The 27,460-nt window shown below is 39.8% G+C and overlaps 3 protein-coding genes across 3 annotated transcripts; all 3 read right to left on the reverse strand.

Annotated features, from left to right (window-relative positions):
- Positions 1–361: 361 nt before the first annotated feature.
- Positions 362–12,775, reverse strand: LOC306855621 (U4/U6.U5 tri-snRNP-associated protein 1-like). The gene is made up of 20 exons (XM_079394390.1): positions 12,270–12,775; positions 11,834–11,888; positions 11,278–11,333; positions 10,000–10,126; positions 9,764–9,869; positions 9,574–9,651; positions 8,523–8,622; positions 8,240–8,382; positions 7,869–8,075; positions 7,667–7,779; positions 7,447–7,586; positions 7,215–7,339; positions 2,956–3,120; positions 2,760–2,870; positions 2,587–2,674; positions 1,925–2,015; positions 1,701–1,836; positions 935–1,024; positions 674–795; positions 362–589 (listed from the first exon to the last, which is right to left on the reverse strand). Exons 1-20 carry the CDS (start codon positions 12,511–12,513, stop codon positions 571–573), a joined length of 2,316 nt encoding a protein of 771 aa, XP_079250516.1. The 5' UTR covers positions 12,514–12,775; the 3' UTR covers positions 362–570.
- A 1,706-nt stretch (positions 12,776–14,481) lies between these two features.
- LOC306855918 (N-acetyllactosaminide beta-1,3-N-acetylglucosaminyltransferase 2-like) lies at positions 14,482–15,807 on the reverse strand (the record flags this gene model as incomplete). The annotated part of the gene is made up of 1 exon (XM_079394875.1): positions 14,482–15,807. One exon carries the CDS (start codon positions 15,805–15,807, stop codon positions 14,482–14,484), a length of 1,326 nt encoding a protein of 441 aa, XP_079251001.1.
- A 3,695-nt stretch (positions 15,808–19,502) lies between these two features.
- On the reverse strand, positions 19,503–26,827 carry LOC306855820 (uncharacterized protein). The gene is made up of 3 exons (XM_079394714.1): positions 24,660–26,827; positions 23,727–24,032; positions 19,503–23,208 (listed from the first exon to the last, which is right to left on the reverse strand). The coding sequence occupies exons 1-3, from the start codon at positions 26,815–26,817 to the stop codon at positions 22,943–22,945; spliced, it is 2,730 nt and encodes a 909-aa protein (XP_079250840.1). The 5' UTR covers positions 26,818–26,827; the 3' UTR covers positions 19,503–22,942.
- Positions 26,828–27,460: the final 633 nt, after the last annotated feature.

Below are 27,460 nucleotides of genomic sequence, written 5' to 3' on the forward strand. Positions count from 1 at the left end.
ACAATTTGGAAAGATTTAGTGATGAAGAATATTCTTAGTTTTGAAAATTCTTTAGTTTCTTTTTCTATTGGACAGGTAAGCGGACTGTTTGTGTAGACCACAGTCTAATACTCACTAGTATCGGCGTAAATTGCATAAAACTCAGGAGATTCTGATCCACGTTAGATTGCCATGCAGCTTCTAAAACCATATTGGTACTTAATTACTATTACGCCAAAAACGATGGTGCAAATGCCAGCTAAAGAACTCCTGAATGTACCTAATGTCTAACACATATTTTAAGCATATTCCTATTGTCATGTGTAATCAGTACTAACATCTACAAAACAAACCCAAATGCTTGCAATAATACATAAATATTAGACCAGCTTCATCGCAACAGTTTTTAATGGGGGGGGCAAATAATACAGTGTTCTACAGAAAATTGCATGAATCAGGAAATCAAATCAAGGGGTATGAATTTACACAAAATAATGTTTGTATATACACAACTAGTTGCAACTTTATTCATTTAAAAGAAGGCTAAAATGAGTAGATTTTGTGTGAAAGACCTGTGGTTTGGTTCCAGATTTATTTTGTAATGTTATTCCTGTGAAAACAAGATAAAACGATTAACAAACAAAATGTAGATCGAGCAGAATAGCTGGAATTGAAATCGTGAATAAACACTTACGCATTCATGCTCTTCCCGCTGCCACTCAGCACAATATAAGGAGTTTTCTGGGACTTCTGCTTTTCCTGCAGAAGAGCAACGGTGCCCAGAGGAGTGTCACTGCTGCTCATCTTCTTCAGCAGCTGCAGGAAAACAAACAGGCAAAAAGTCAAATGACTTATGTCCCGTACTAGAATCATAAATGAAGACTTCATGATTTGAATTTTTCAGTTAATGGTGCTTTGTGTTTTAATATGCTTGGCGATCTAAAACAAAACATACCGCCTCTTCCTCAAGCTTTTTCATCCTCCGCTCCGTCTTCATCTTGCCAGAGCCCTTCCCATGGAAACGATGGGACAGCTGTCTGAAAGCCTGGAGGACGACAAAGGAGGCTGAGCACTTACTCTAGACCAAGGATGTCACGAGAACTGATACAACGGTACCAAGTCGGTATAAACATTTTAAAGGGTTACTCCACCACAAAATGAAAATTGTCATTAATCACCCCCATGTCGTTCCCCATTGTCTACGGAACAACAGCGTACGCAATTTGCGTCCAGAGATTTAAATGAGAGCGTGCAGTTCTGAAAGAACGAGCGCTGCGCATGATCACGCACACTCATAACTGTCTGACAGCTTACAGCTTGTTCATTCGTTGTGTATCCGTCCACAGATTATCCTTATTAAGATTACTGGCTAATATTAGTCTGCTGGTTTAAATAATTGTTGTTTATGGTAATTATTTTTTTAAATGTCAGTGAATTTAAACTAATGCTTGCATTCAGAGTATGTGTGTGTGTGTGTGTGTGTGTTATTTGAAGGCCAAGTGCCACTAATGTTGTGTTTTTGTAATATTAAATAAAGGAGTTAGTATTTAAGTATTATTGTTATTTTTTCCCGTGGTATTGACTTGGTATCGAGTATCATATACTTTTAGTGGTATCGGTACCGACTACTAGATTTTTGATATCATGACATCCCTAACACAGACATTTTCAGAAGGAGGACGTTGTCTGATGTGACTGAGAACAACCACATGTGCACAGACCTCTTTAGGGCAGAGCTTGCGACCAGATTCGTCAACGTATTCGATCTTGATGTCAGGCTTGTAGTTATCTTTTTCTTTGAAATCCTGTGTGAAGCCTCTGTATTCCTCCCTCCTGCTGTACTTGTCATCAATATTCCTGTGGTGGACAGAACAGGAAATGCAAACATCTTCGCTTTTTATAATAATAAACAACCACTGGCGAAAGTTGTGTTACACCTACTTACATCTTGTCCTCGATGCAGTAGTTATCATTTGGCAGAGCTGCTTTTGGGGCTTTGACACGAGCCACCTTCTGCATCTGTGTGTCCAGCAGTCCTGAAAAGGTTAAATGCATATTTTTTAAATTTTGTTTTTAAGTTATATTTAAGGGCTTTTCTGCCTTTTTTGGATAGGACAGTAGAGGGCAGACAGGAAAGCATTGAGTGGAGAGAGGGGGGTGGGATTGGCAAAGGACCTAGAGACGAGAATCGAACTCGTGTTGCTGCGAGCACAGTTGTGCTATATGTGACATTGGACCACAAAACCAGTCTTAAGTCGCTGCGGTATATTTGTAGCAATAGCCAAAAATACATTGTATGGGTCAAAATGATTGATTTTTCTTTTATGCCAAAATCTTTGGGATATTAAGTAAAGATCATGTTCCATGAAGATATTTTTGTAAATGTCCTACTGTAAATATCAAAACTTAATTTTTGATTAGTAATATGCATTGTTAAGAACTTCATTTGGACATTTGTATAAATCTTGTGTGGCTGGTTTTGTGGTCCAGGGTCACATATGTCAGCGCACTAACCATAAGGTTATCGGAGCCGATTGTTTTTTTGTTTTTTTTATAAATTTTATATTATTTACTATTCGGTTCAAAATCAAATTTGGTTGATCTCACCTTTGTTTTTGCACAGAAGTAGAGCGGCAGAGAGACCAGATTTCACAATAGGCTCTTCATCCAGAATAGTCGTGGAGGCTGTTGAGAACTATAACAAAGCAGAAAAATCATGTTAAAGTGAGGATTTCACAGTCCAACTGAATTGCTGTAAGTGAGGTGAGCAGAACACTCACATCTGCCTGGTTTTTCTCCTCATCCAGGTTGACGGTGCTCCAGCCCACGTTGTCATCCAAATCAGAGTCTGACTGTCCACCTCCTCCTTTCTCATTGTCCTTTTCAAAGTCCTGTATGATCCAAACAAATGAGACATTTAATACCAGCAAGTGAAACAATATAGCTTGAGTGGGAAAGGGTTGGAATAGTGCGTACCATAATATCCTCTTGGTCCTCTCGGTTGCCTGACAGTCCGTAGGTGGGAATGTCTCCAAGAGTGCGGCAAAATTCAGAGGTGGCATTAAAGACAATGTTGTTCCTTTTGTCTGGGTCATTGTCATCATCTTCCGTCTTCACCAATTGATTCATGTGCTGAGCCACCTGAAAACATCAATACAAGGAGCGATACAAAAGAAACAGTTGAATAGGTATTATTATTGTTAATTAGGACTGCCCTTGGCTAAAGATGTTTCTGGTTGAGTAGTAGTCGTTCATTTTAAGCATAAGTCGACTAATCGCACATTTATTAATAAACAATTTAAATCATTATAATGCGCCTTTAATTGCCTACATAGCCTACAAGCGCTCAAGCACACGCATAGAGCTTGCTGCAGCGCACCACAGAAGTAATGATTATGAATGTGTCAGGGAAAAACAGTAAGGAGGCTGCATTAACATTTTAATAATGTATTGATACACTAGTGCTTTCTTTGAAGTCATGTCATCTCTGCAGTAGTGATGCGCCTGTATGCATATTGCATACGGATTTCATAATCAGAGAATATTTGTCTTTCATTTGAAAGAAAACCCAGATAGCAAGCAGCCCACAAGGTCCAGGGGGCGTGGTTGGATCCAGATCCAACTCCTCCCACCTTACATTTACCTAAACCTACCCATCTCCACGCCCTGATCCCTAAACCCACCCCATCTCCACCCCTAAACCTACCAATCTGATGTCACACTTGGATGTGGGCGGGGTTGGATGTCCACCGCAGGATGCAGCAAGGCCTACTTGGCTTTACTCGCCACGTCAGCACGAGCGCGAAGGTGCGTGCAGCAGACTGAGCGCAACAGAGGATTTGGTTTTCAAACTAAAGTAAGACACCACTTCTTAAACCAGAGAAAATAAAGTGTTTGTTTACACTGGATTTCGAAACAGCTCCATTCTCACCCTTTTGTGCAACAGCAGCTGCTCCGGTCACGTGATCCTAGCTCAAATCTTATTGGAGGGCCCGTGTTTTCGCTTTGCGAAACTAAAAAGATTCGTCGGACTGTACGAGAACAAAAAAATTTGCATTTTCGGTGCGCGAATGTTCGCGGTCTGTGTGGAAGCATCCATAAGAAGCTGTTTTATTCCAGTGCGACATCGCATCCGAAATTCGTTTTGCTTTTTCGCGCTCAGTGTGGAAAGGCCTTTATTCGTTTTTGTTAACAAACATTATGTGTATAAGACAGTGTCATTGTAACATACTGTTTTCTTGTAGTTGTGCTTTTTAATTAAGAATGAATCCATAATTTGTTTTAGTCTTAAAAAGTGAAAGGTGTATAGATATAAGCAAAACAGACAATTATCTTTTCTAGTAAAACGTGACTACAAGATTGCGAATTTGAAATTGAAAGCGCACGAAAAAAGGAATTCCTGTTCACAAAATTTAAATCACAAATAATACTGATGAAAAAGAGCGGGTTGAATGTTTAACACTTTCGTTACCATATAACTATAAACTATGATAAATGTTCATCAGCATGCATTGATTAATCAAATGTTGTATCAAAAAAAAAAAGAAAACTGCGACCAAATTATGTGCTCGTGCGACCAACTGAGAAAGTTAGTCGCAAAAGTGCGACCAGTGGGAAGAATGAGTCTAGAGCCCTGTGAGTGCACTAAAATAAACGTACAGTCTTTACAGATTTGAAAGATGTATTACTCTTTTCTGTATGACCAAAAATTACAGTATTTTAAGAGCAAGTGACAGCTCCAGCGCCTCTATCTGTCCTGCTGTGAGCGCTGCTGTTCAGCTTCCACACACTCCACATTAACATTAGATTGAATGGCCATGTAAAGTTGCTAACACTTGCATATTTCAGATAAGCCATATTTGATGTCGATGAATGGTAGGCGAGCATTTGGATGTCCTGCCCGAGTACTGTATTACCACAAAGACCAGCAGTTAACGATCTGTCCCTCACAGACTACGTGACTTCGCCCGTGGACTTTTTTATTTTTATATTTTTTTGCGACCAAGCGACTAATAAAATTTTGGTAGACTATTGGGGGCAATACTTATAAATAAGTATTATTCAACATAGGATTAACACAGCTACTAAAAATTAATGTAATTATTTCAAGTAGCAATTAGTTACATTTTACTTTGTAATTTCACTGACTTTATCAAGTAGAACATGCATATTACAAAGATAATAGTGGTATCTGCTGGATGGGAGGTGTACTAAAAAGTACACATTTTCAGTGCATTCAACCACTGCTTTAGATAAAAACATTTTTAAAAATACATATCGGTCCCTCCAGAATTTCGTGACTTTTTTTCTCCGATTTTTGCAGCCTAAAATGACTGATTTTGCGGCAGCTTTTCTCAAAATTTGCAGCATTTCTTCAGTTGTTTTGCAGTGAAAATATACACTGCAAAACATACATATACCACAGACAACATTGTTCTACGAATTACATTTTTATTTACTATTATTGAATTATTTCAAGCTTTACATGGCTAATAACAAGTTTATATTTTATAATAACAAAGCTAACTTTAAACATCATGGTAATTTTTGGTTTGATAAATATCATAGCTAATACACAAATCTTAACGGCTATTTGAACACTTTACTTTCTTTCTTTTCCATGACTAGTGTGTCAGAAAGAGAAAGTAGCGCAGCCTATTGTGTTTACAGTAATAACCATGGAAACCGCACGATTTCTGTTGTCAGAGAGTGAATTTACATTTTTATTCAGCGTCTCCTTCACTAGTTCCGTCATGCTCCTCGTCCATTTTGGGGTTGTTTACAGAGTGTGCAAGCCTCTTTTATGCAGCATACATGCAGCATCGATAAACTGAGCCGGTAGATGGAAATGTCACTCAGAGCATGCGCACTTCTGTGTGTGTGTGTGTGTGTGTGTGTGTGTGTTAGAGAATGTACGATCGATTAGAAGTGGGTTTTGGCTGAATACGCTTTGCGATGGCGTCACACAAGGCGTCTAAATTCTGCAGCAATTTAGAAAATGGCAAGCTTCACTGAATTCTGAATTATTCGACTTATCACCGAATTATGTTTGTTTGATTTTGCATTAAAATCCTGGAGCGACTGATATACAGTGGTGTGAAAAAGTGTTGGCCCCCTTTCTGGTTTTTTATTTGTTTGCATGTTTGTTACACTTTAATGTTTCAGATCATCAAACAAATTTAAATATTAATTAAAGATAACAGAAGTAAACACAACATGCAGTTTTTAAATGAAGGGGTTTTTTTTATGAAGGGAAAACAAAATCCAAACCCACATGGCCCTGTGTGGAAAAAGTGACTCCACCATAAGAAAGAGACTGGGCAAAAATGGCCTGCATGGCAGAGTTCCAAGACGAAAACCGCTGCTGAGCAAAAAGAACAAAGGCTCGTTTCAGTTTTGCCAGAAAACATCTTGATGATCCCCAAGACTTTTGGGAAAATACTCTGTAGACTGACGAGACAAAAGTTGAACTTTTTGGAAGGTGTGTGTCCCATTACATCTGGCGTAAAAGTAACACAGCATTTCAGAAAAAGAACATCATACCAACAGTAAAATATGGTGGTGGTAGTGTGATGGTCTGGGGCTGTTTTGCTGCTTCAGGACCTGGAAGACTTGCTGTGATAAATGGAACCATGAATTCAGCTGTCTACCAAAAAATCCTGAAGGACAATGTCCGGCCATCTGTTTGTGACCTCAAGCTGAAGCGAACTTGCTTCTGCAGCAGGACAATGATCCAAAACACACCAGCAAATCCACCTCTGAATAGCTGAAGAAAAACAAAATGAAGACTTTGGAGTGGCCTAGTCAAAGTCCTGACCTGAATCCTATTGAGATGCTGTGGCATGACCTTAAAAAGGCTGTTCATGCTCGAAAACCCTTCAATGTGGCTTAATTACAACAATTCTGCCAAGATGAGTGGGCCAAAATTCCTCCACAGCGCTGTAACAGACTCATTGCAAGTTATCGCAAACGCTTGATTGCAGTTGTTGCTGCTAAGGGTTTAGGTTAGGTTAGGTTTAGGGGCAAACTTCATTTAAAAACTGCATGTTGTGTTTACTTGTGTTATCTTTGATTAATATTTACATTTGTTTGATGATCTGAAACATTAAAGTGTGACAAACATGCAAAAAAAAAAAAAAAAAAATCATGAAGGGGGCCAACACTTTTTCACACCACTGTATAAGTGTATATATATTATTCTGCATTGCAGCGCTTCAGGAATGAAAAGTGCTGACCTTTTCTCCCGAGTCTTTGAGCATTTGTTTTTGTCTGAGTTTCCTTTGTTTCTCAAGCTGTTTCTGGAGTTCCTGCTCAGCTTCATCCTCTTCTAATACAGCAGGCTCTGGAGAGGTGAAGTCCTCTGAGAGTGCAGAGAATAGTGATGCAATTCATTTGAATTTCAAAGGGAAGAACAGATGCCTTGAGAAAACAGGTTTTAACTTTAGACATGAAAAAGTTCTCTCTAACCATCATCACTAATGTCCATGTCAGCCATTCTAATGTCATCTGACTGCTGGACGATATCACTGGCCTTGCTGCTGGTTTCTATATCAATATTTCCAGGCTCCTCCGCCTTATCAGCTTGCTTTCTACCTCGACCTCGAGACCTGAGTGCCAGAACCGGGTTTGAGTTGAAATAACTGTGGTGTCGCTGGAGTTTTCAACAGCAAATGAGTGAAGGCTTTACCTGGAGCCAAAATCTGAGCTGCGAGTTTCATCCACCAAGAGGTCATCAACCTTGAGTATTTTCTCTTTCTTTCTGATTTTCTTGACTTTGCATTTGGTCTTCTTAAAGCCCACCTGGTGTCAAGCATGTCATAAAAAAATGAATATCAGCCAAGAAAGAAATCAAATTCAAAACCCAGTGCACTTAAACAGATTATTCTCACCATCTCATGTGGCGTGTAGTATTCACTGGCGAGGCTGAGAGCAGGCATGTCCAGAGACTGGGCCTGATTGCGCAGGTTCTCTCTGATGGCCTGCAGCTCCCGCTCTCTCTCACCCCCTACCAAACCTCCAGCACTCAGCCTGAAACTCCTCTTCTTCTCCCCCTCGATCTCCTCATCGTACTTTGACAGCACAGACTTTGGCTTAAGCTGGAAAGAATTCAAAGGAACACGTAAATATTAGAATATTATGCAAAGAAAAGGAAATCACATAGAAGGTTTTTTAGTTGATTAATAACAAGTATCAGTGGTATTTTTGGCCATATGTGGTTTTAATGCATTTGGATAATTTGGAATTTCAGATGCAATCTTACAATGACCATGTCATCCACACTCTCCTCTTCTTCGTAAGGTTTATAATCTGGCTTCTTCTTCTTTAGCTCCACATTTTTTTCTGCTTTTTCTTTGTCCACCAGACCCACATTCACCAGCACATCCTCCTCCTGCTCCAGAACGCCTGTGAAAACAACCCACGCAGAGAAACTTTGAGTGTGCCCACAAGAGTGTGTGTAGGTGGTGTCAGTGATTTAGCAGATGCTTGTTCATCTAAAGCAACAGTACATTTTATCCACATTCAGCATCATCGTGTTAGCTCACCTTTGTCTTCTAGAGTTAAGATAACTGTTTCCCCCTCTCTGAAAGACTCCATCTTGTGTTGAACCTTCAGCCCTTTGAGATTACGTGAGCTATATGCATCCTGGTTAGTAAAAACAAATCAACATCTAAATGATTATGCAGTAATATGAAAATAATAGATAATCCATTACTAAGAAATACAAACCCATCAAAAAATAGAAACCTTTCCACTAACAACTGGTACAGGATCAAAGTTATTTCACTATTTTCAGTCTGGTTTTATGCTGATTAAAACAGTGGTTCTCAACTATGGGAAATTAGTTCCCATTAGGAATCTCAGCAAACTTTGAAGGGGGCCTAAAAATGACTTAAAATAAGGCTAAATAAATATTTAAATAAGCTAAAACGGCCAAAAACCAAGATATTTCTTATTTTAATTCACCCCTTAACAACTGTCATTTTTACTTTAAGAAGCAGGTTTCCCATGGTCTTAGAAAACCCTGTATACGAGGAAGTCTCATTTTAAAAAGTGTAATTTCTAAACATGGAAAGTCATGTACATTAAAAAGTGTAATTTCTAAACATGGAAAGTCATGTACATTAAAAAGTGTCATTTCTAAACATGGAAAGTCATGTACATTAATAAAATCTAAGCAGGACTCGAACTCGGGACACCCGAAGCTCAACGGCACTATATGTCGGCGCGCTCCCCATGAGGCTATTGGCACTGACGGGAATTTTTATACTGAACACATTTTCTAGTCATGCCAATCTCTAAAATATTAGTTACAAACTGCTATTTGTGAGTAAAAATAAAATCATAAATTTATTAAAATGTATGGAAATTAATTTGAATTATTGGTAATTATGTATAATTGGTATATATTGTAATAACCATTTTAATTATTAATTTAATTACTTTAATATATTGCCCCTCCTAATGTAAATAAAAAATATCTGAAAATGAGTAATTGTGTCATCACATCAGGGCTCTGAATATTGTCTTGGTGGAAAAAAAGGATTGTGACTGGGGAAGAGGGGAACAAGAAATTAGGTATTTAAGGTCACACACCCTCTTTTCCTGTGCAAACTCCTGCTCGACCAGATTGCTCACACCAAACTCTTCATCCATCTCCTCCAGGAGCTTGGCCTGTTGAGAAAAGAATTGGACAGAAAACAAAATAAAAAGACTGATAAAGGCTGAACGAAACAAAGCAAGTCATTTGGTTATCTCTACAACGGTCTCTTCTCTCTATCCTCACCCTCTTCTCTGCCATTTCCTTCTCCTTTGCTAGTTTGCGACTCCTCTCCACCCAGGCAGCTGTGTCATCCAGCCATGGTTCTTCATCCCCAAGCACCTTCACCTTCCTGAAAACACAAAAAAGTCAGATAGTCTGATATTAGTCAGATTTAATGCCTGATTTAGTGACTAACAGGGAATTGCAATAGTAGAAGTTCTGTTATCTTTCGCAATTCGCAGGTGGCAAAAATGTCTTACCCCAGTTTCTGATTGAGCAGACGCTTCTCTTTGAGAGCAGCCAGTTTCTCTCTCATCTCAGCCTGTTGTCTTATATGAATAGGATTGATGGCCTCGGCCAGGAGGGGCTCCTCCTTAGTTCCAGACTCTGAGCAACCACCAAACAACCATAGATTTTGAAAAAAAAGCTTAAAATAAGATGCTGCATTCAAAGCAATTACACTAACATTAAAAATTGTGAGGTCAGTATGAAATTTATGTTTTTAAAAGAAGTTATGCTCACAGGGCTACATTTATTTGATCGAAAATATAGTGAAAGGTAAACAGTAATATAGTAAAATATTATTACAATTTAAAATAACTTTTCTATTTGAATATTATGTATTTCAAAGGTGGGGTATGCATTTTTTTTTTTTTTTTTTTTTAAACCCTTTACAAAACTTAGTCAGGCCAGTATCAAAACAAACTTGTAGCCAATCAGCAGTAAGGGGCGTCTGCTCATGATGCAGAGGAGAGAGCGGCAGCGCTCATCAGTGCCCATGACGGACATTAGCAGGGCCAAGCGACGACAAAAAGATAGAGATGGCGGATGAAAACCAAAAGAGGAAAGCGCCTGTGGAACAAAAGAAGGCTTACACCGTGTCTACAGCGTCCAGTACAGACAGCATCACTGATTATGAGTTTTATAGTATTTTGTTGTACCGCAACACGCCGCTCGCGTCCGGAGTAGATACGGTGTTACGATAAGGCAAGAAGAAGGATCCGTGTAAATATACTGGATCAGCTTTCCAGCCCTGGAGAAAACTCAAGGAGCAGGAAGGCCTGCGATCAGGCGCCTAGGTTGCTTTGTTTCTTCCCGATAAGTGAGTAACATTGGTTTTGCTTTGTTTCACAGAACTAATCGTTGCCGTGTTGTCGTATGTGTGGGGCGAAGCTATCAAAATAGGGGCGAGACACTTTTGGGGTAGGGGCGTGTTTGTTTCGGTGATTTCAAATGTCAACATTGGCTACCAGAAATCACTTACCCCACCTTTACAATTTCATTTATTCCTGTGATGTTAAAGCTGAATTTTCAGCAGCTATTACTCCAGTCTTCAGTGTCACATGATCCTTCAGAAATCATTCATTAATGTTGAAAACAGTTGTGTTGCTTTACTTATTTTTTAATTAGTGCAACGGTCACAATCTTGTTGAACAAAATCATTAACGTATTTCTATAATTTATTTTATTAACTTAAAACTTCTGAATGGTAGTATCTAAAATAGCACTTTGATGTAACATGATCATCAAATTCTCACCTTTCTTGTTTTCATTGAGATCAAGGGGTTTCAAACCTAGTTTGGCCCTCAGTTTACTGCAAAACAAAGAGCAACAGCATTTAGTGAAGTGAAGTGACATACTGCCAAGTATGGTGACCCATACTCGGAATTCGTGCTCTGCATTTAACCCATCCAACGTGCACACACACAGCAGTGAACACACACAGCAGTAAACACACACACACACACACACACACACACACACACACACACCGTGAACACACACCCGGAGCAGTGGGCAGCCATTTATGCTGCAGCGCCCGGGGAGCAGTTGGGGGTTCGGTGCCTTGCTCAAGGGCACCTCAGTCGTGGTATTGAGGGTGGAGAGAGCGCTGGACATTCACTCCCCCCAACTACAATCCCTGCCGGCCCGAGACTCGAACTTGCAACCTTTGGATTACGAGTCCAACTCTCTAACCATTAGGCCACAACTTCCCTACTAGTTTGGAGGTTTAGGAAAATATACAAGTATTAATATACATGCATTATATTTCCTTTCCCTCAAATTATCAATAATATATGCTACAAAACATACTTGGTCTCTTCAATGCTGAGTGAAGCATCACCACTGGCAGATTTGGGACCTGGCTCTGCAAAACAAGATGTTGACAAACATGAGCACCATCTAACTCAATGACTTCTATCAAAGCCATATAAATTATTTTAAGTGGGACAATGATGATGAATATTAGTCATAAATGAAGATAAGATAAAGACTGTCTCAAAACTTAATCAGCTGCCAGTGCCAAACCATAAAGGCTCAAACATGCTGTCAAGGTAGGCAGTCACAGTTCCTTACATAATTTGCAAGTAATAGTTTTCATCAAAGTATATTAATATGAGAGAGTATTCTGGGATCTCCTTCACAGAGTTTAACATATTTTCTGAGTATTATTTGATGATAGTGGAGCAGAAGAGCAAGTCAACAAAAGGTCTGGTAACTACTGAAGTTTGTGGACAGGATGACTGACCGCTGTTGCCCTCGAAAGTAGGATCAGGCTTCTCCTTCTTGACTCTTGGCTCCGCATTGCTCCTCTCTGCTTTACCGCTCCTGTCTTTCTCTGCTCCCCGGCTGCTCCTCTCTCTGGAGCGGGATCTCTTTCTCTTCTCTCGCTCGCGGTCCTTATCCTTGTGACGATGTTTCTTGTGCTCACGGTGCCGGTCCTCTGGATCCCGGTCCTTCTCCTTCTCTTTGCGTTTCTTTGATGAACCCATATCGGCTCTGTTCGCGACTAAATGTGCCTTTCTGCAGCACTTCAGTTGATTATAATACGGCGAACCGGTAAATATTTACGTAATATTAACAGTACAAAGACATTATAATATCAAAGCTAACTTATATTATGCGCGTTGTTATTAAGACATTATTTTGCATTTACTTAATCAGAAAAAAATAAATACTAAACAAACACAACTAGCACTACTGCAACAACACAATCGAATGATGAATGCTGCACTGACAACTTCCGGCTTAAATGGACAAAGAGGGAGTTGCAGCGCCACCTACTAGTTTGGAGGTCGCATTTTTGACTTCCTATAAAGGCAGCTATCCTCATTTATAAAACTCATTTACTGTATGAAAATAATAGTGTATGAAGCAAATTTTTTATTTTTTGTTGTTACGCTATGTTGTTAAAAGTATTACTTCACAAAATAGCCTAAATAATAATTGTTTGCAAAATGAATAACTGGCTTTACATTGTCATAGTAAAATATTTGTAAAAACTTACCTGGAAAATAATTACATCAATTTGTAATTATTAGATGTATGACCGTGAAAACAAACAGAGAAACTCCCTTGAAAGATACAAAAGAAAAATACAGCCCTTTTCTGGAAACCACATATGTTCCAAAGAAGGAGATATGAAAACTAGAATAAATATCTCTAAAGATCAACTTGTTAACTTTTTAAAATTTGTTTTACAAGGTTGCTAAGGGCTGCACCATAATTTAGAGGCTATGCCTCATAGGCCTAGTACAATTCAATTTGAAATTCAAACAAATGATATAACCACTGTAAGTGTGTAGTAATTAAGATATAAACAACCCAATAATTGTTTGCTTTGGAGAAATAAAAAAAAACACCAACAGTTGAAGTAATAGTGGTTAACAGATTTAATTGCAAAATCTGACTGTACATAACATAATTAAGAAAATACAAGCTTCGTTTGGCATAATTATTACTAACATAAATGTGGAGGACAAAAGTGAATTAAGTGTAAATGTTTCCATTACACACTAACACACTAACAAGTGATGCAAATTAAAACATTAACATTAAAATAATTGAAACAAACAATGAAGCTCTCAGTTCATAAAACAGCTGTTATATAAAATCTCATGAAACAGATGAATGCACAAACATCTAAATAATAAGTCATGCAAATCAATTGTATGATAAATGATCAAATAAATCATCAATTGTTCACATTGTGATTCCTTATTTCCTATGATTATGTTTTGTTGTTGTAATTCAGATTATGCCACCAACAACACCAGGCTATAATTAGGCCCACAAGGCCTAAACCAGGATCATCATTTTGCTGAGAAGCACTTGCACACCAAGATCTCCAAAATGCACTCCAGATACTCTTAAATCATTTTTTCCAGCTGTTTTCACATCAGGAATTCTTACCTTAATGAGAGAAAATGACATGTATGTGACAATGACACAGAGTAGAAAATGCATATACATTGTAAAGTGTAAAAATATTGTCCAATAACAGATTTAGTTTTTTGAACCAGTATCATAGCTTTTTAATACAAGCTTTTTAATCATAATCATTCCATTATGAGATAACTCCTGGTATTTGGACCACAAACTTTTAAATCCTTTAAAAGAGCAAAAACAGTAACATGAGACTCTACAATTGTCCACTAGATATTCTATCACATGCTTATTCCCATAGAACAAGAACCATTCTACCAAGAACCCCGTCTTACAAAGTCAACCATGTTGTATGTATGCTATTTTTAGCTTGTCTTGCCATTCCAATTTGATCTCCTTATAATGCACACACAGCCCTGAGCACAGCCCAACATCACAGAAAGACTAGGGCCTTTTATGCAAATTAACATGCCCAACTGGCTTGAAAATACCTTGTGGTGAAAATGAAAATAACTTTGAAGTCCAGGTCCCCGCGGCATCATTTACCTTCATTTGAATTCATGAACAAGTGTACACTAGCACTCCTGAGGAGGAACCTGTAGCTCCTTCCATAGGGTTAACATTTCTTTCGGGGTGCGTTTATGGACTAGGAGAACATTGTGATACGCACACGGCTTCTCCCGCAGGTCCTCTGGAAGGTCAAAGGTAAGAAAACCTGAATGATGAGTGGGGGACACTCCGAGCCTGTGAAGGCACATTCCTAAGTAAACATCGTCAATAGGAAACAAGGTGACCCATTGAGAGACCTCCTGTAGACGTAAAGCCAAAGCACCCGTGTAAACCACCCCTCCGCCTCCTGGGTAGGCTGGATACGTTCCTTTATAGAACCATTCAGGTATGTAATATTTAGTATCAGGTTGCCGATTGGGCCAGGCATTGGCAATAACATCCCCTACAACAAAATCATCCCGCTCTTTTGTTTTATTTCCATGTGTCTTTTGTACTCCAACGTGGTTTATGTAGTCCAGTAGAGCCTTAGTCCTAACAAACACATCATCATCTCCCTTGAAAATGAAGTGGACATGAGAACAGTGCTTTGAAAGCCAGTCCCAGAAAAGTACATCCTTTAGGGTGAGGTTGAAGAAAGTGTCTTTGAAGTCCCACAGGAGGATGTCCTTATGGGTGCTGCTCTCCAACATGAATAGGGCGCTCAAGTCTGGATGAGGCCCTGTCTCTGTGTCCTGCCTTGCAAGCAAGAAGACAGTGCGTACTAACCAACTTCTTCCTCGACTGTCCCCTTGGATCCAGCCACTCCTTCCCCATGTCTCTCGAATGGCCTGCCTGTTCTCAAAGTTCCCGACTTGCGATTTGATTGCCATGAGAAGGAATGGTGTCTTAGAGTCCTGAACGGCACACAGATTGGGTTGGTCCACGAGGATAGTGTAATGCCTGCAGTGCATGGACTGGACAAAATCCTTCATTTGATTAGGAAGGGTGTTAAAGTAAGGCAGATGAGACGCCCAGGCCGGGTCTTGTTCACAGGCACCATTTTTTTCCGTCTCTTGCAGCTGTATTGCATCAAGGCTTGGACCTTTGGACCTTGTTCCATTACCTCTTAATATGGGGTTGTGCTCTCTGTCCCAAATGTGCTGGAGGCGGTTCCACAGTGCCCCGTCCTCTAGTCTGAGATTCCAGAAGGGCCGAACTGGATGGGATGCAAGAGCTCCTGAGTTTGCGGAGGCTCCGGTGGCAATGAAATGGAGGGGCAGTTGCGGCAGAGGAGGGGAGTAGGAGACGGCTACAAATATGGCCACCATGATGTACACCAACAGGTGACTTACCATCACACAAGGCAAGAGACACAGACATAGGATCTTTCCATTGCATCTGGAGCGTGCCATGGACTGGAAGAGAATGAAAGACATTGAGAGGAACAATATATTATGAAGCAGTGTAAATGGATATTTGATACATTTCATCAAATTTCTGTGAATGAGTTCAGTGAGTGGTGAGAAATCTCAGAAAGGCCAAGCTGTTTTTATTCGAGGGAAATACTAGGGCTTCTGCCACTAGGAGGAAGTCTCTGAAGAATTCTGTCTCCATGGTTTGGCCTCGTGAGACTCGTTATGTGCTCCTGACCGGGCAACGTCCACAGCATCCTACCGCCCATGATATTTACATCATGTACTTTAAGACCACAACATTTACTCTGCACATGGAAAAGCCTTGCTTACAGACTGTTTCATTTATTTTCCCTCGGGCAACTGAAGCACAATAATCTGGGATGAAAATTTTTTTTGCTTATTTTTGTTTTCCCCAACAGGAAAAATATTTCTTCAGAGAAAACTGTTTCTTGCAACATTTCGGGATTCCATCGTATTTCATAATTTTTCAGACATACTCGGTACCAGTGCATGATTAATTTACTCAATAATTATATTTTATTATAATTATATATAATTATTATCTATAAAAATAATAAGAACAAATTAATTACAATTTAAAGAAGTCACATTTCTAAGAACACCTTAAGCTTTTTAGCTGAACTGACATATATAACACTCTGAAATATCTTACAAATAATAATATATATTACAAATTCTTCTGTAATACTGTAGAGAAATCATTCACAGTACCTTCAAATTAGATGTTCAGTTGCTCTGATGGTTTTTTGCAAAGCCTGACACTTATCTAGAATTTTCTCCCCATGCAGTCCCCATCCTTTCTTCACAAGTCCTCAGAGGTCCCCAGTATTTTTTCATGCTGAATGTGGTGTTTTCCGAGAATACACAAATATTAAATTGATCTTTTCTTGTTCAAACATTTTGTCCTGGTTCTGTCCGTACAGTGTTGAAATTAAACCATAAAGCAGGATTGCCTCTCAACCTCTTCACAGGTGCAGGTACTAAATAAGAACATTTGCATGCCACCGGTGATTTGAGGAGGCACATGAGCCACACCTACATATATTACATCTAAAGCCTTTTTGCATAATCCCTGTTTTATACCCACAGGACTTCTGATATTTGTATACAGCACAGATTGAGATATTATGTCAACAATATTATGTTCAACAGCACTACTGAGCCCAAGTGTTCATTTCTTTATCCCTAATGCATCTTCCCTTACATCTAAAAAAAAAAGTGTTGCTGCTGGGCAACGTTTGATGAACTACAGAGATTTAGTGAAACGTGCCTCAAAACACAAAGACTGAATGCTTCAATAAAAAGTTCAAAGTAATCATTATATAACAACTATTGAGCTATTTTGGCAATGTAAAGAATATGTAATATAAAATATATAATTACTCAAAACTCGTGTAATTTGTTTGTTGTTGGTCTAATTATCATCATGGCTGTGATTTGGCCATAGCCACATGGTGAAAGGTAAACACAGTCCTGCTGTTATTCGGAATAACCCCCCGACCGATGTGGTGACAGAGGTGTTTCCAGCTTTTCATCAGTTCTGGGGCACAATTAAGCCTCCATTTAAAAAAAAAAGAGTCTCCATAGTTTGAAACACCCTTTATGATACTGCTATAGAACTGGTCATTGCCTCATTCTGTTGACTGTATGGCAAAAAAACATATAGTGTTGGGGAAAGTTACTTTTAAAAGTAATGCATGACAATATTGTGTTACTCCCTAAAAAAAGTAACTAATTCATGACTTAGTTACTTTACTTATGCATTACATTTTCTTATCTGGCCTGGGCTGCCTTTCTTTGTTTTTAATATAAAAAGTTATATTTTTCGCAAATGTAAAATCTCTTTCACAACAGAATTGAAATGAATAAGCCCCAGGCTGAAGGAAATGTGAATTCAAAAAGTTCAAATCACAAAAAATAAACACAAAAGTTATGTTTATCTAAAGTCATTTTTTGCATGGTTGAATTGGATTATTGAAGGTTAGCAGCAAAGACACTGGTTAATAAAATGGGATTAAAAACAAACATTTACACATTTTTGCTTTAGCATTTAATTATTGCAGGTTCTCTTAATATTTTTGGAGTTTTCATTGGGTTTTTTTTAATTCTGAGGAATAATGAATCTGTATTTGTGCAAGTGAGATGCACATTTAGTCTAGAACTACAGTAACCATAATGTTTACACAGCGTATGTTTACTCAATGCCTCTGCACTAAATTTCTCTCAACATGGGGACAGGAAATATGTCAGTCAATAAATGGGAAAACAAAGCAACTGGCATTACAGATATTTTCTTGTAGATTTAAAAGTAATGCATTACTTTAGTTACTTGGGGAAAAAAAGTAATCTGATTTCGCAACACACGTTACTTGTGATGCGTTAACCCCAACACTGGATGCAAGTACTTAAATGCCGGCAGTACATGTGTGCATTTGGTTGTTGGCTGTTAGCTTTTAGCAATGCGAGATTTGTGCATTGTTGCATTGCAAAATGTGTTGGTATGCAATTCAGGACCAAATACAAGTATGTACTGGCTAATCATTTAGCATGTTTCAGGCTTATATGCTACAGTTATAATTTCAAATTAGAATAAAGAACTTACAGTAACTTTGGGGAAGAACTTTGGGGAAGTCGTGGCCTAATGGTTAGAGAGTCGGACTAGTGAAAGGTTGCGAGTTCGAGCCCCCGGCCGGCAGGGATTGTAGGTGGGGGGAGGGAATGTCCAGCGCTCTCTCCACCCTCAATACCACGACTGAGGTGCCCTTGAGCAAGGCACCGAACCCCCAATTGCTCCCCGGGCGCCGCAGCATGGCTGCCCACTGCTCCGGGTGTGTGTTCACGGTGTGTGTGTGTGTGTGTGTGGATTTGTTCACTACTCACTGCTGTGTGTGTGCACTTGGATGGGTTAAACGCAGAGCACCAATTTCGAGTATGGGTCACCATACTTGACAATACGTCACGACTTTACTTTTTAAATTCAAATGCACTTATCACATAACAGTCATGCCCTCAAGACCAGGCAGCAGATTTGATTCATCAAGTTTCACCAATATTTCAGAGGGATTCTGGGGACATGGATCAGCAGCGTTGCCTTGAGCATTCTTATGCTGGCCTCTCACACATTCACACGATTCCACACACACTCTGAAAGCCTTTGCCCCAGTTTCTATACTCATCCCTCTCAGGCATACTACCATTTTAGCTTTGTTCTATCATTCTGACTTTAATGCTGATGTGGCCTGGAAGTAGGCGGTCACAGGAGGCATCCTTCCTCCCGCTTTTCTCACTGACACTGAGGAGATTAGACCATGACGAGGAAAGCTGATGGAAACCGAGCCTGGAGAGAGCTGCACCTAGGTTTCGCTTTGATATGATAGGTGTCCTGTATTAGACCATGCTGACTATTGATCCAAGCCCTCAGGGAGCCAAATCACAGCACAGTCGCACAACACAGCAGCAGTTCCTTCAGCAGCACAACGGTTATGTAACTGCTGTTTTGTCAATGGTAATCTGACAGTTCATTGACTATACTGTAACAACCAATAATTTCCAAACCAACATTCCTGGTTCTGAATGAAATGGTTTGGGTGGGCTTATGGGAGAGCTAGATACCAATATGCATTTTGTGTCACAGGCCATATGAAAAGAAACACTACACAATTGTCAATTTGTAAAAAAAATTTATTTCAACAAATCATTTTAGCTTTGCGAGAACATCATATTGATGAACAATTGTATTACAAGCCAATCTTTTTTTCTTTTTCTTTTTAAGAGGTACGTTATTCTCATAGTCATTACCGGCAAGGATCAGCCTAACGCTTTTAATCATTTTTTGCTTCACAACAGTATCACAGTCTCTCACAGTAAAGTTTTAAACAGGAAAAAGGATGAAGCCCCATCATTTGTCAGTGATAAAACCGAAGTACACACAAGTATATGGTCAAACCAACACAGGCTGCCGTGTCCGTCTTCTCTCTGAAGCAGCGTGGGCACTCAATTCTCATGGGGGAGAACGGCTGAGTCAGTAGGAAGGGGAGAGAAGACTGGAAGGTCAGTTTGGAGTAACATGCATTCAAAGTACATCAAAGTACAACCCTTGAGGGATCGCTATAAACCTCTACCCAAAGAGTCACTGATAAAATTGCCACAATCAAACAAAACAAATCAACATACCGTATGAAAATATAAAATTTTCAATGAGCAATCTAGCAGGTTAGTGGGTAAGAAAATCAGCAGGTAATGTGTAAAGTTACAGTAACAGAGTATGGCAACAACATATTGCCTGGGGAACAAGGTAAAACACTGATGACTGAGCAGTTCAAACATGTTCTGTCCTAGAGGGCTTTCTTTTTTGTCAATATTAAGATGCCAACCTTCATTTCAGTATGTGGCACAAAAATTAGATAATAATAACAATAATAATGATAATAATAAAAAAAGAACAATGATTACATACATGAATAAAGTCACAGAAAGAATCAATTCACAAATTTACAAACAAATTCTACACAAAACTTTACATTTAGTTCATTTCTATGTGCAAACCATACACAGATTATTCAACACAGGAAATACTGGTCATATATAGTATCTAGTTTCAATGCTTTGCACACATTTTATAAACAAATTCAGCTTTCATACAATGAGATACCCAAGATGTGGTCTATGATGTCCAGCGCTATTCATTCAGTGTTGCCAGGTGATTCTGGTAGGCCTACGCAATATTTTTTTCTACAGTGAAAGGTATGATTGAATGTACAAAGAGGTCAATTTTCCCCCAATGTCTGGAAGAGCAAATCCAGAGTAAAGAAGGCATACAGCAGTGGCTCATGGCATTGACAGATGCAAGCTTACAGAGAAAATTGAGCTGTGCCAATGGACATTTAACAGGCCTGAGGTTGGGGTTCTTGATAAAATGGTAGGAAAGTTTCACCCACATTACTCTTGTCACAACATGTCTAGCACACAGAAAATACAAAGACTGACTTCTCGCGTTCACACACATTTTGTGCAGCAAACAGATATATAACAGAGCAAAACAAATCCAAACAATTACAAAACTTCCAAGTCCTTCCATTTCTTTCCGCTGATAGGTGCTACATTGACTCGGAAGACAGTTATTGTACCAAAAGGCATCCCCGGCATTTATTTTCTCGTAAAACACACTTTACACATTTTCTCATGCAGACTAGGGGGGTGGCAACTGGCAGTTTTAATAAAATGGTACATGATGGATTCAAAGAAATAATGGAACAAAAATGTACTTCATGTCAGATAGCAAAGGATCTGTTTAGCAATTTTACTGTAAAGTAGAAATAATTCAAGTTTTGAAAATACATATTGTTAGTCTAAATGCTAATCAGCAGCATCCATGTTTAGCAGGGTTGTGTGGCATTCATAACAGAACTGAGAATGCCTTTTCAAATTCCTGAGTGAACCAGGTCTTTTTCACAGAATGTATTCCCATAATAATGCATAGTCTCTTAGAGGACATAGAGAAAGAAAAAGGTAGGAAAATTAAGAATTTAATTGGAGGAAGGGGCTCTGGTTTCCTTTGCGGTATATAATACAAAACCAGATTGTTTGCCTACAGTCCTGAGAGCACTAAAATCTGATCATGGTCAAATTAGGCAGGCTGTTTAAAAATAGAGCAGGCATTAAAGCTGATAAGGGTGTTCATTTTTCTTATGCACTGAACTGAATATGACAGAAAAGCAAATGACGGAAAACACAATGTTTTAGCTACACCTGCATGCTATCACCTTTCATGCTGATTTTGCATAAACTATAAATTTCTTGTCACCTTGATGTGCAATTTTGAATCGCAAATTCAACTCATACTAAAAGTGAGATTCATGTTGATGACTTGGCCCAATCTGCTCCAGTCACAGTAATTTCACACAGTAATAAACAGTGTGCATATTCCTTATTAAAAATGTAAAATTCAATTCCACAAGATCTTTCTCCTCAATTTCTTAACACCATTTACAGCACAAAAACAAAGTCAGAAAACAAAACATACAGAAAGCATACACACACACACACACACACACACAAAAATTAAATCTGTGTAAATTTAAGCCATTGCACTGCCTGCCCAAAGTAAAATATATAGTTGAATAAAAAAGACAGAAAATAAAAACCTAATGTATAGTCTATTATACACTTTTCCTTTTAACACATTTTTTCACTACACAGAGCGTTATACAAATTGCACATCTGTTCAATATCATAAGCAAGAAATAAAAAAGAAATACATGATTTTTGGATTATATCTGCCATTAGAATGGCCGGTTCATGTCCCATGAAAAAAAGTCCATTAGAGAAACACTGTCCAAGTGAAAATAACTTAAATCAGTTCCACTTCCACATCAACACTATTGCACACCTCCCACACAAAGACACTAAGATAATGAATGCAAGATGTAAAATCAAGTAACAAAAATAGCAGTATCGAAAAAATGTCGAAGGCAAAATGAGTTGGCAGCTAAAGCAAAGTAACCCAAAATGTGCCTTCAAATGATCTCCCAAATCAAAAATAATCTGTCTAGAAAAGTTCTGTGCACAGTGGAAAAGGAGTTTGAAGTTTGCTACAGTTCTTGGGTCTCGAATGTGATGCATGTCACAGTTCTGAGAGTCTCAACACACCGGATCTTTTTCTGTGCTTGACAGCCCGAGTGTTCTTTGATTGCATTTGTTTCCCCCCAAATACTTTTATACAGCGTTTGTATTTAACCAAGTTTGATAATAGTAATAATTTAAGTGAACTGAGTTATTATTCTGAATTAAAACTTGGCACATATTTAACAGAGTATCAGGGTGGGTAGCATAAACATCCATTTGCCAACTGTCAAATAAGTGCTATTTATATGAAACAGAAAGAGTGGAGATACTTCAGTTAAAATTGACCAAGACTATTTCCTCTTTCTTTTGGACTGCTTTCATCTTCTAGTTATTTCTGTCATCTCTCTTCAAATTCTCAATCTCAACTGTTTGTTATAGTTAAACGGCTTTATTCTTACCCTCATTTTTTTTATCCATCAATTCTCTCTTCTGTTTATCTCCTTCTCCCCTCTCGTATTCTCACAATCTTCTTCCTTGTGCCACTCTTTTAAACTTGTGTTTCCAGGCCACTCAGTTTGGGGGTGAGGATGCGAGGTGTTACCCCAGAGTTGAGGTCTCTCTCAAACTCTAGCAGCTGGCCCATGAAGTTGAGGTTGGGGGAGACTATTGGCCGCCGACCACGTACATACTTATAGGCATCAGTCATGGTCATGAGGGTGTGCTTCATCAGGTAAGCAATGACTATAGTAGCTGAGCGGGACACACCTGCTTGGCAGTGCACAAGAACGCCCCGTCCACACTGGTGAGCTTCCTCTGAAACAAAAAAAGGTGTGGCACACATCAAAAAATGGTCAAACGCCTCCAGTCCTGATGTGCAATTTAAATAAAAAGTGACAGAAATAACATGGCAAGAAGATGATTTTAAATACCCCATAAAAATCTAAACTAGATATTTTTGGCTTTTAGTCAATGTCTATTAGCTGTAAAGCTGAAAAATTAGTTTCTAGAAACACAAACAAAAACTTATGATGACTCATCCTGCACTATATGCAAATTGTTGTCCGATCAAATGCTCTCTGGAATGAGAAGGTCTCGCTGCCATAATTCCACCTGCAACTGACTACCAAGTCAGTGGTTTACCACTAAAGGTTACTGGCTATAAGGCTATTAGCTGTTTAATAAAGAAAGGGAAAAACCCTTTGATATGCCCCAGCCACATTTTCTGCTTCAATAAGAAACAAGTCTACACAGGACAGAGAACTGCACTTGTTAAGAAATTTGATGGGGTGTGTAAATGTTTAAACTACAAAAGAGTTGACAACTTCTCTTACCGATAAACTCAAAAACCTCTTCAAAATACTGTCGTAGGTTCTGCTTGCTGTTGTCAGTGGCAGGGAGCCTTTTGTAAAGCACCAAGCCTGTGTCCAGGTGGTAGAGGGGTAGATGGGTTGTGACATTGACCACAAAACCAATGTTGAGACGAAGCAGTAGATCCAAATCCTGTGCATCTCTCTCGTTGCCAAGGAAAAGGAAAGGGAGGATGGGGCTGATCACAGCATTCTCCACATCTGGGGTCATGACACTCTCCTCAGATAGTGACGCTGGGAGGGATGAGGAAAGAGGGAGGGAAAGGTGCACTGGCAAAAAAAAAAAAAAAAAAAGGATTATTTTTGTTTTCTTATTTGTTTAAATACTTCACTCTATGTGACCATCTAGAGTTATGCTGGTATAGGACTCTTTTCAGTCAATTAAACATGGGTTAAAATCCTGTCAGAGTATGATGTCATCAAGGCCTTATGTAAGAAAATCAAACATTTTAAATAATTTTAATCCCTCTTTATCTTTCCTGTTTGAAGTCTGACAAAATTTAACGAGTTTTAGTAAGAAATAAAACAGAGGATAAAGCAGTCAGAGTTTTAAGAAAAATAAATAAAGGTAGAAAGAGTTTAAGGAGAAAAACTTGAACTTGAGTTACATTACTTAGAGCATCATGGGTAATGTAACTCTGGCAATCTTCTGCAGCTAGGCTAACGAGGATTATGCACCCCACAGATTAACTGAACTATCATTTTAATTTGAATACTATCAGTGCACAAAGGCATACAGCCTAATGGAAGATGAGAAAATTAAATCAAGGTCAGTACATTCAAGTAGGACTGGCAATGTGGAGAGATTATGTTCATCTTTCTGAATGGTCAATCAAAAACAACACATTATAAAGATGTCACTCAACCTGCTGTGTACTTGCACATTAGCATCTTTACCTCGTCCATTTTCCTCATCTTGTTCTCTGTTGAGTGAGTTGAGGACCAAGTGGAGCGACTGTGCGGAGGGTAAGGTGTGTCCACCCTCCCTCTCTCGCTGTTTGGGTTTGGGCTTAATAAGCGTGCAAGGAGCAGAAGGAGGGGGTGTGAAGGATGGAGGGGAATCTGGAGATGGAGAGCGGAGGGATGGGGATTGTGGAAGCACTTCGTCATCAAACCCGTTGCCATCCCCCATGCAAGCATCTGCTCCTTTGTTCCAAAGCCGCTTGAGGGAATCTCTACCCTGGTCCCCACTATTCCCTGATCCAATAAAGTCCAAAACTGCCATCTTGCCTTGCTGGAGCCTCCGTCGTCCTGCCTGATCTGTCAACTGGGAACGAGTGAACTTCATAAGGTTCCGACAGTCCAGGATTACAGGATTGTCACCATTGCCACTATTCTGGTTGTGGCCCATGCAGGTTCTCCCTGAGCCCATTCCAATACTTGCATTATGATGGATAGGTTGGGTTTTAGAGCGAGTCATCTTCTTTGCTAGTTCCTCCGGCCAGATTGTGCGTACACTGTAATCGTCATCATCAGGCTGGTATCCTCCCATGGTATGTGCACCAATATTACGCCCCATGTTGGGAGGATTCCCTCTGTGTGGGTTAAAGGTCACTACAATGGGGTCACTACTGCAGTAACTGCATGTGGAGCTGCCAGTTTGGCTTGCTTTGGGATTGCATCCACTGACACAACTCTGGAGTGCTCGAAGTGGTGCAGATGAGGACAGGGGAGTGCAGGGTAAACAACCCCCAACCAGCTTCTTATGGAAAGCAGCAGGGCTCTCAAAACCTCCAGCTTCTCCAGAACAGGATGCACAACCCAAAGGTCTGAGCAACCCTGTGCGACAGTCCGAGACAGTGCTGTTGGAAGAGGAGGTGTTGGTGGTGGAAGCAGTTGACAGACATCCTCCTAAAGTCTTCAATCCCATGGTTCCGCCACCTCCGTTGGCAGCACTTGTTCCTGGGGCGTGGGAAAAAGAAGAGGATGGGCTTGTACTACGACCGTGGTAGCCAGCCGAGTGACCTCTACCTCTTCTACAACGCACCAACCTCCAACAGCCACAAGGGTGGGAAAAGTCAATTGTGCATGTGTGGTCAGGACTGGGGAAGCCTCCTTGGGAGGAAGTAGGGGAGAGGGGCAAAGCGTGAAGAATTTGGGGCCGATGTTCTCTAGTACGTGAGGGACGGGGTTGACTGATGTGCTGGTAGGAAGAAGGGGCTCGGGAAGGGAGTGAGGGTGGTACAGCAGCGTAGTGAGGGTTTAGGATGGCAGCATGGGGTAATGGGGCTGAACTGTGGTGACGGGATAGGCTGTGGGTGTGGGGCAGTTGGTGGCCGGGTCCCAGTTTGGAGTTTTCTTTATTTCCTACAGATGATACGTTCCTCTCACTGTGTAATGGGTGGCTGGCAGTTGCAGAGCAAGACTTTGATGACAGGTCTCTCTCTCTTGTTGGCTTGGATTTTGACTGCTGTCTCTGCGCTGGTACAAATTCCAAGATCCCTCCAGGAGAGACTGTGAGTTGGTTCGGATGATGGCTACTGTGCTGAGTCCGGTTTTGACTCTCGTGATGGTTCTGTTGGTGCTTCTCCACTAATTCGGAAGACTTTCCTTTGCATTTCCTTTCGCCTTGCCCTGGATCCAAGTGCAAGGACACCCGTTTAGTTCTGTTCCCTTTGATGCTTCCACTTCGGGTAAGACTACTGCTGCGGCCTTTGTCTATGTAAGATCCTCCTCTTCCACCTTTGTCTAAAGACACTCTAATGTCAATGGTATGCGTGTGCTTCTGAGGTCTGGGACCTAAAGTTACTGTCCCATTGCTGTGACAATGGCTAGCATTGTGGCCGCTGCCCTCAAAGGGAGCACCTCGTTCTCCTTTATCTCTCTGAACATGGGATGATTGCCTGTGCTTGCATTCCAGAGACTGGTAGTTTGAACATGGATGGGAACGAGGTGGTGGGGGTTGGGGTTGTGGTAAGCGGGGTGGGTGTTCGTTGCGAGTGGCTGGGTGGTGTGAGGAAGACTGTGAAGTGGTTGGTGGGGAGGCCACGCGCAAGGCCAAACTTTTGGGGCGCTGAATAACCACTATGCGCTCGTCAAGAGGGAGCGGAGGCATCTGGGGCTGAGCGAAGCTGTGTGGTTAGGATGCAAAAAGAAAAAAGACAATTAATATTAGTGTTCATTCATTATGGTACTTGTGTAATTTTTGAAATATGCACATAGAAGACACACAGTATTACACATACAGTTAATATTAGTCACAGCACACAGAATTACAATACAATTGTGATGAGTTAAGGACAGAAGACAGTCTTCTGTTAGTCATTCACAACCTTACTAGTTATTAAACACTGTGAAATAATAAAGAACAGCACAAGGGTATGTCAAAGACTTGTCAGTAGGAGAAATCCTAAAATAACAGAAAAATCTTTCTGACCCAGTACCCATGTTAACAAATTCCAGGGGTTCAAATTTATCAAAGGCATAAAATAATCCTTACAAGCATGCAAGCAAACCGTGTAAGGAACTGTATAAATTAGGAGGCAACTTTGTTGTGATGTCACATCAGGGTAATATATTATAATTTGAAAGTACTTGGTTATCACGCCTGTCCTGCAATATATCATCCTTGTCTTCTTGACTGTTTATAAAAAGTCATTGTTTTGCTGGAGATTATTACGACACGCATTTACAGCATAACATCTGTTATAGTCAAACATGTAATGAAATGTAAATGGAATAATGTTATCGTTCTTCTA

This window comes from Barbus barbus (assembly GCF_936440315.1).
Source record: "Barbus barbus genome assembly, chromosome: 36".
In the NCBI taxonomy this organism is placed as follows: Eukaryota; Metazoa; Chordata; class Actinopteri; order Cypriniformes; family Cyprinidae; genus Barbus; species Barbus barbus.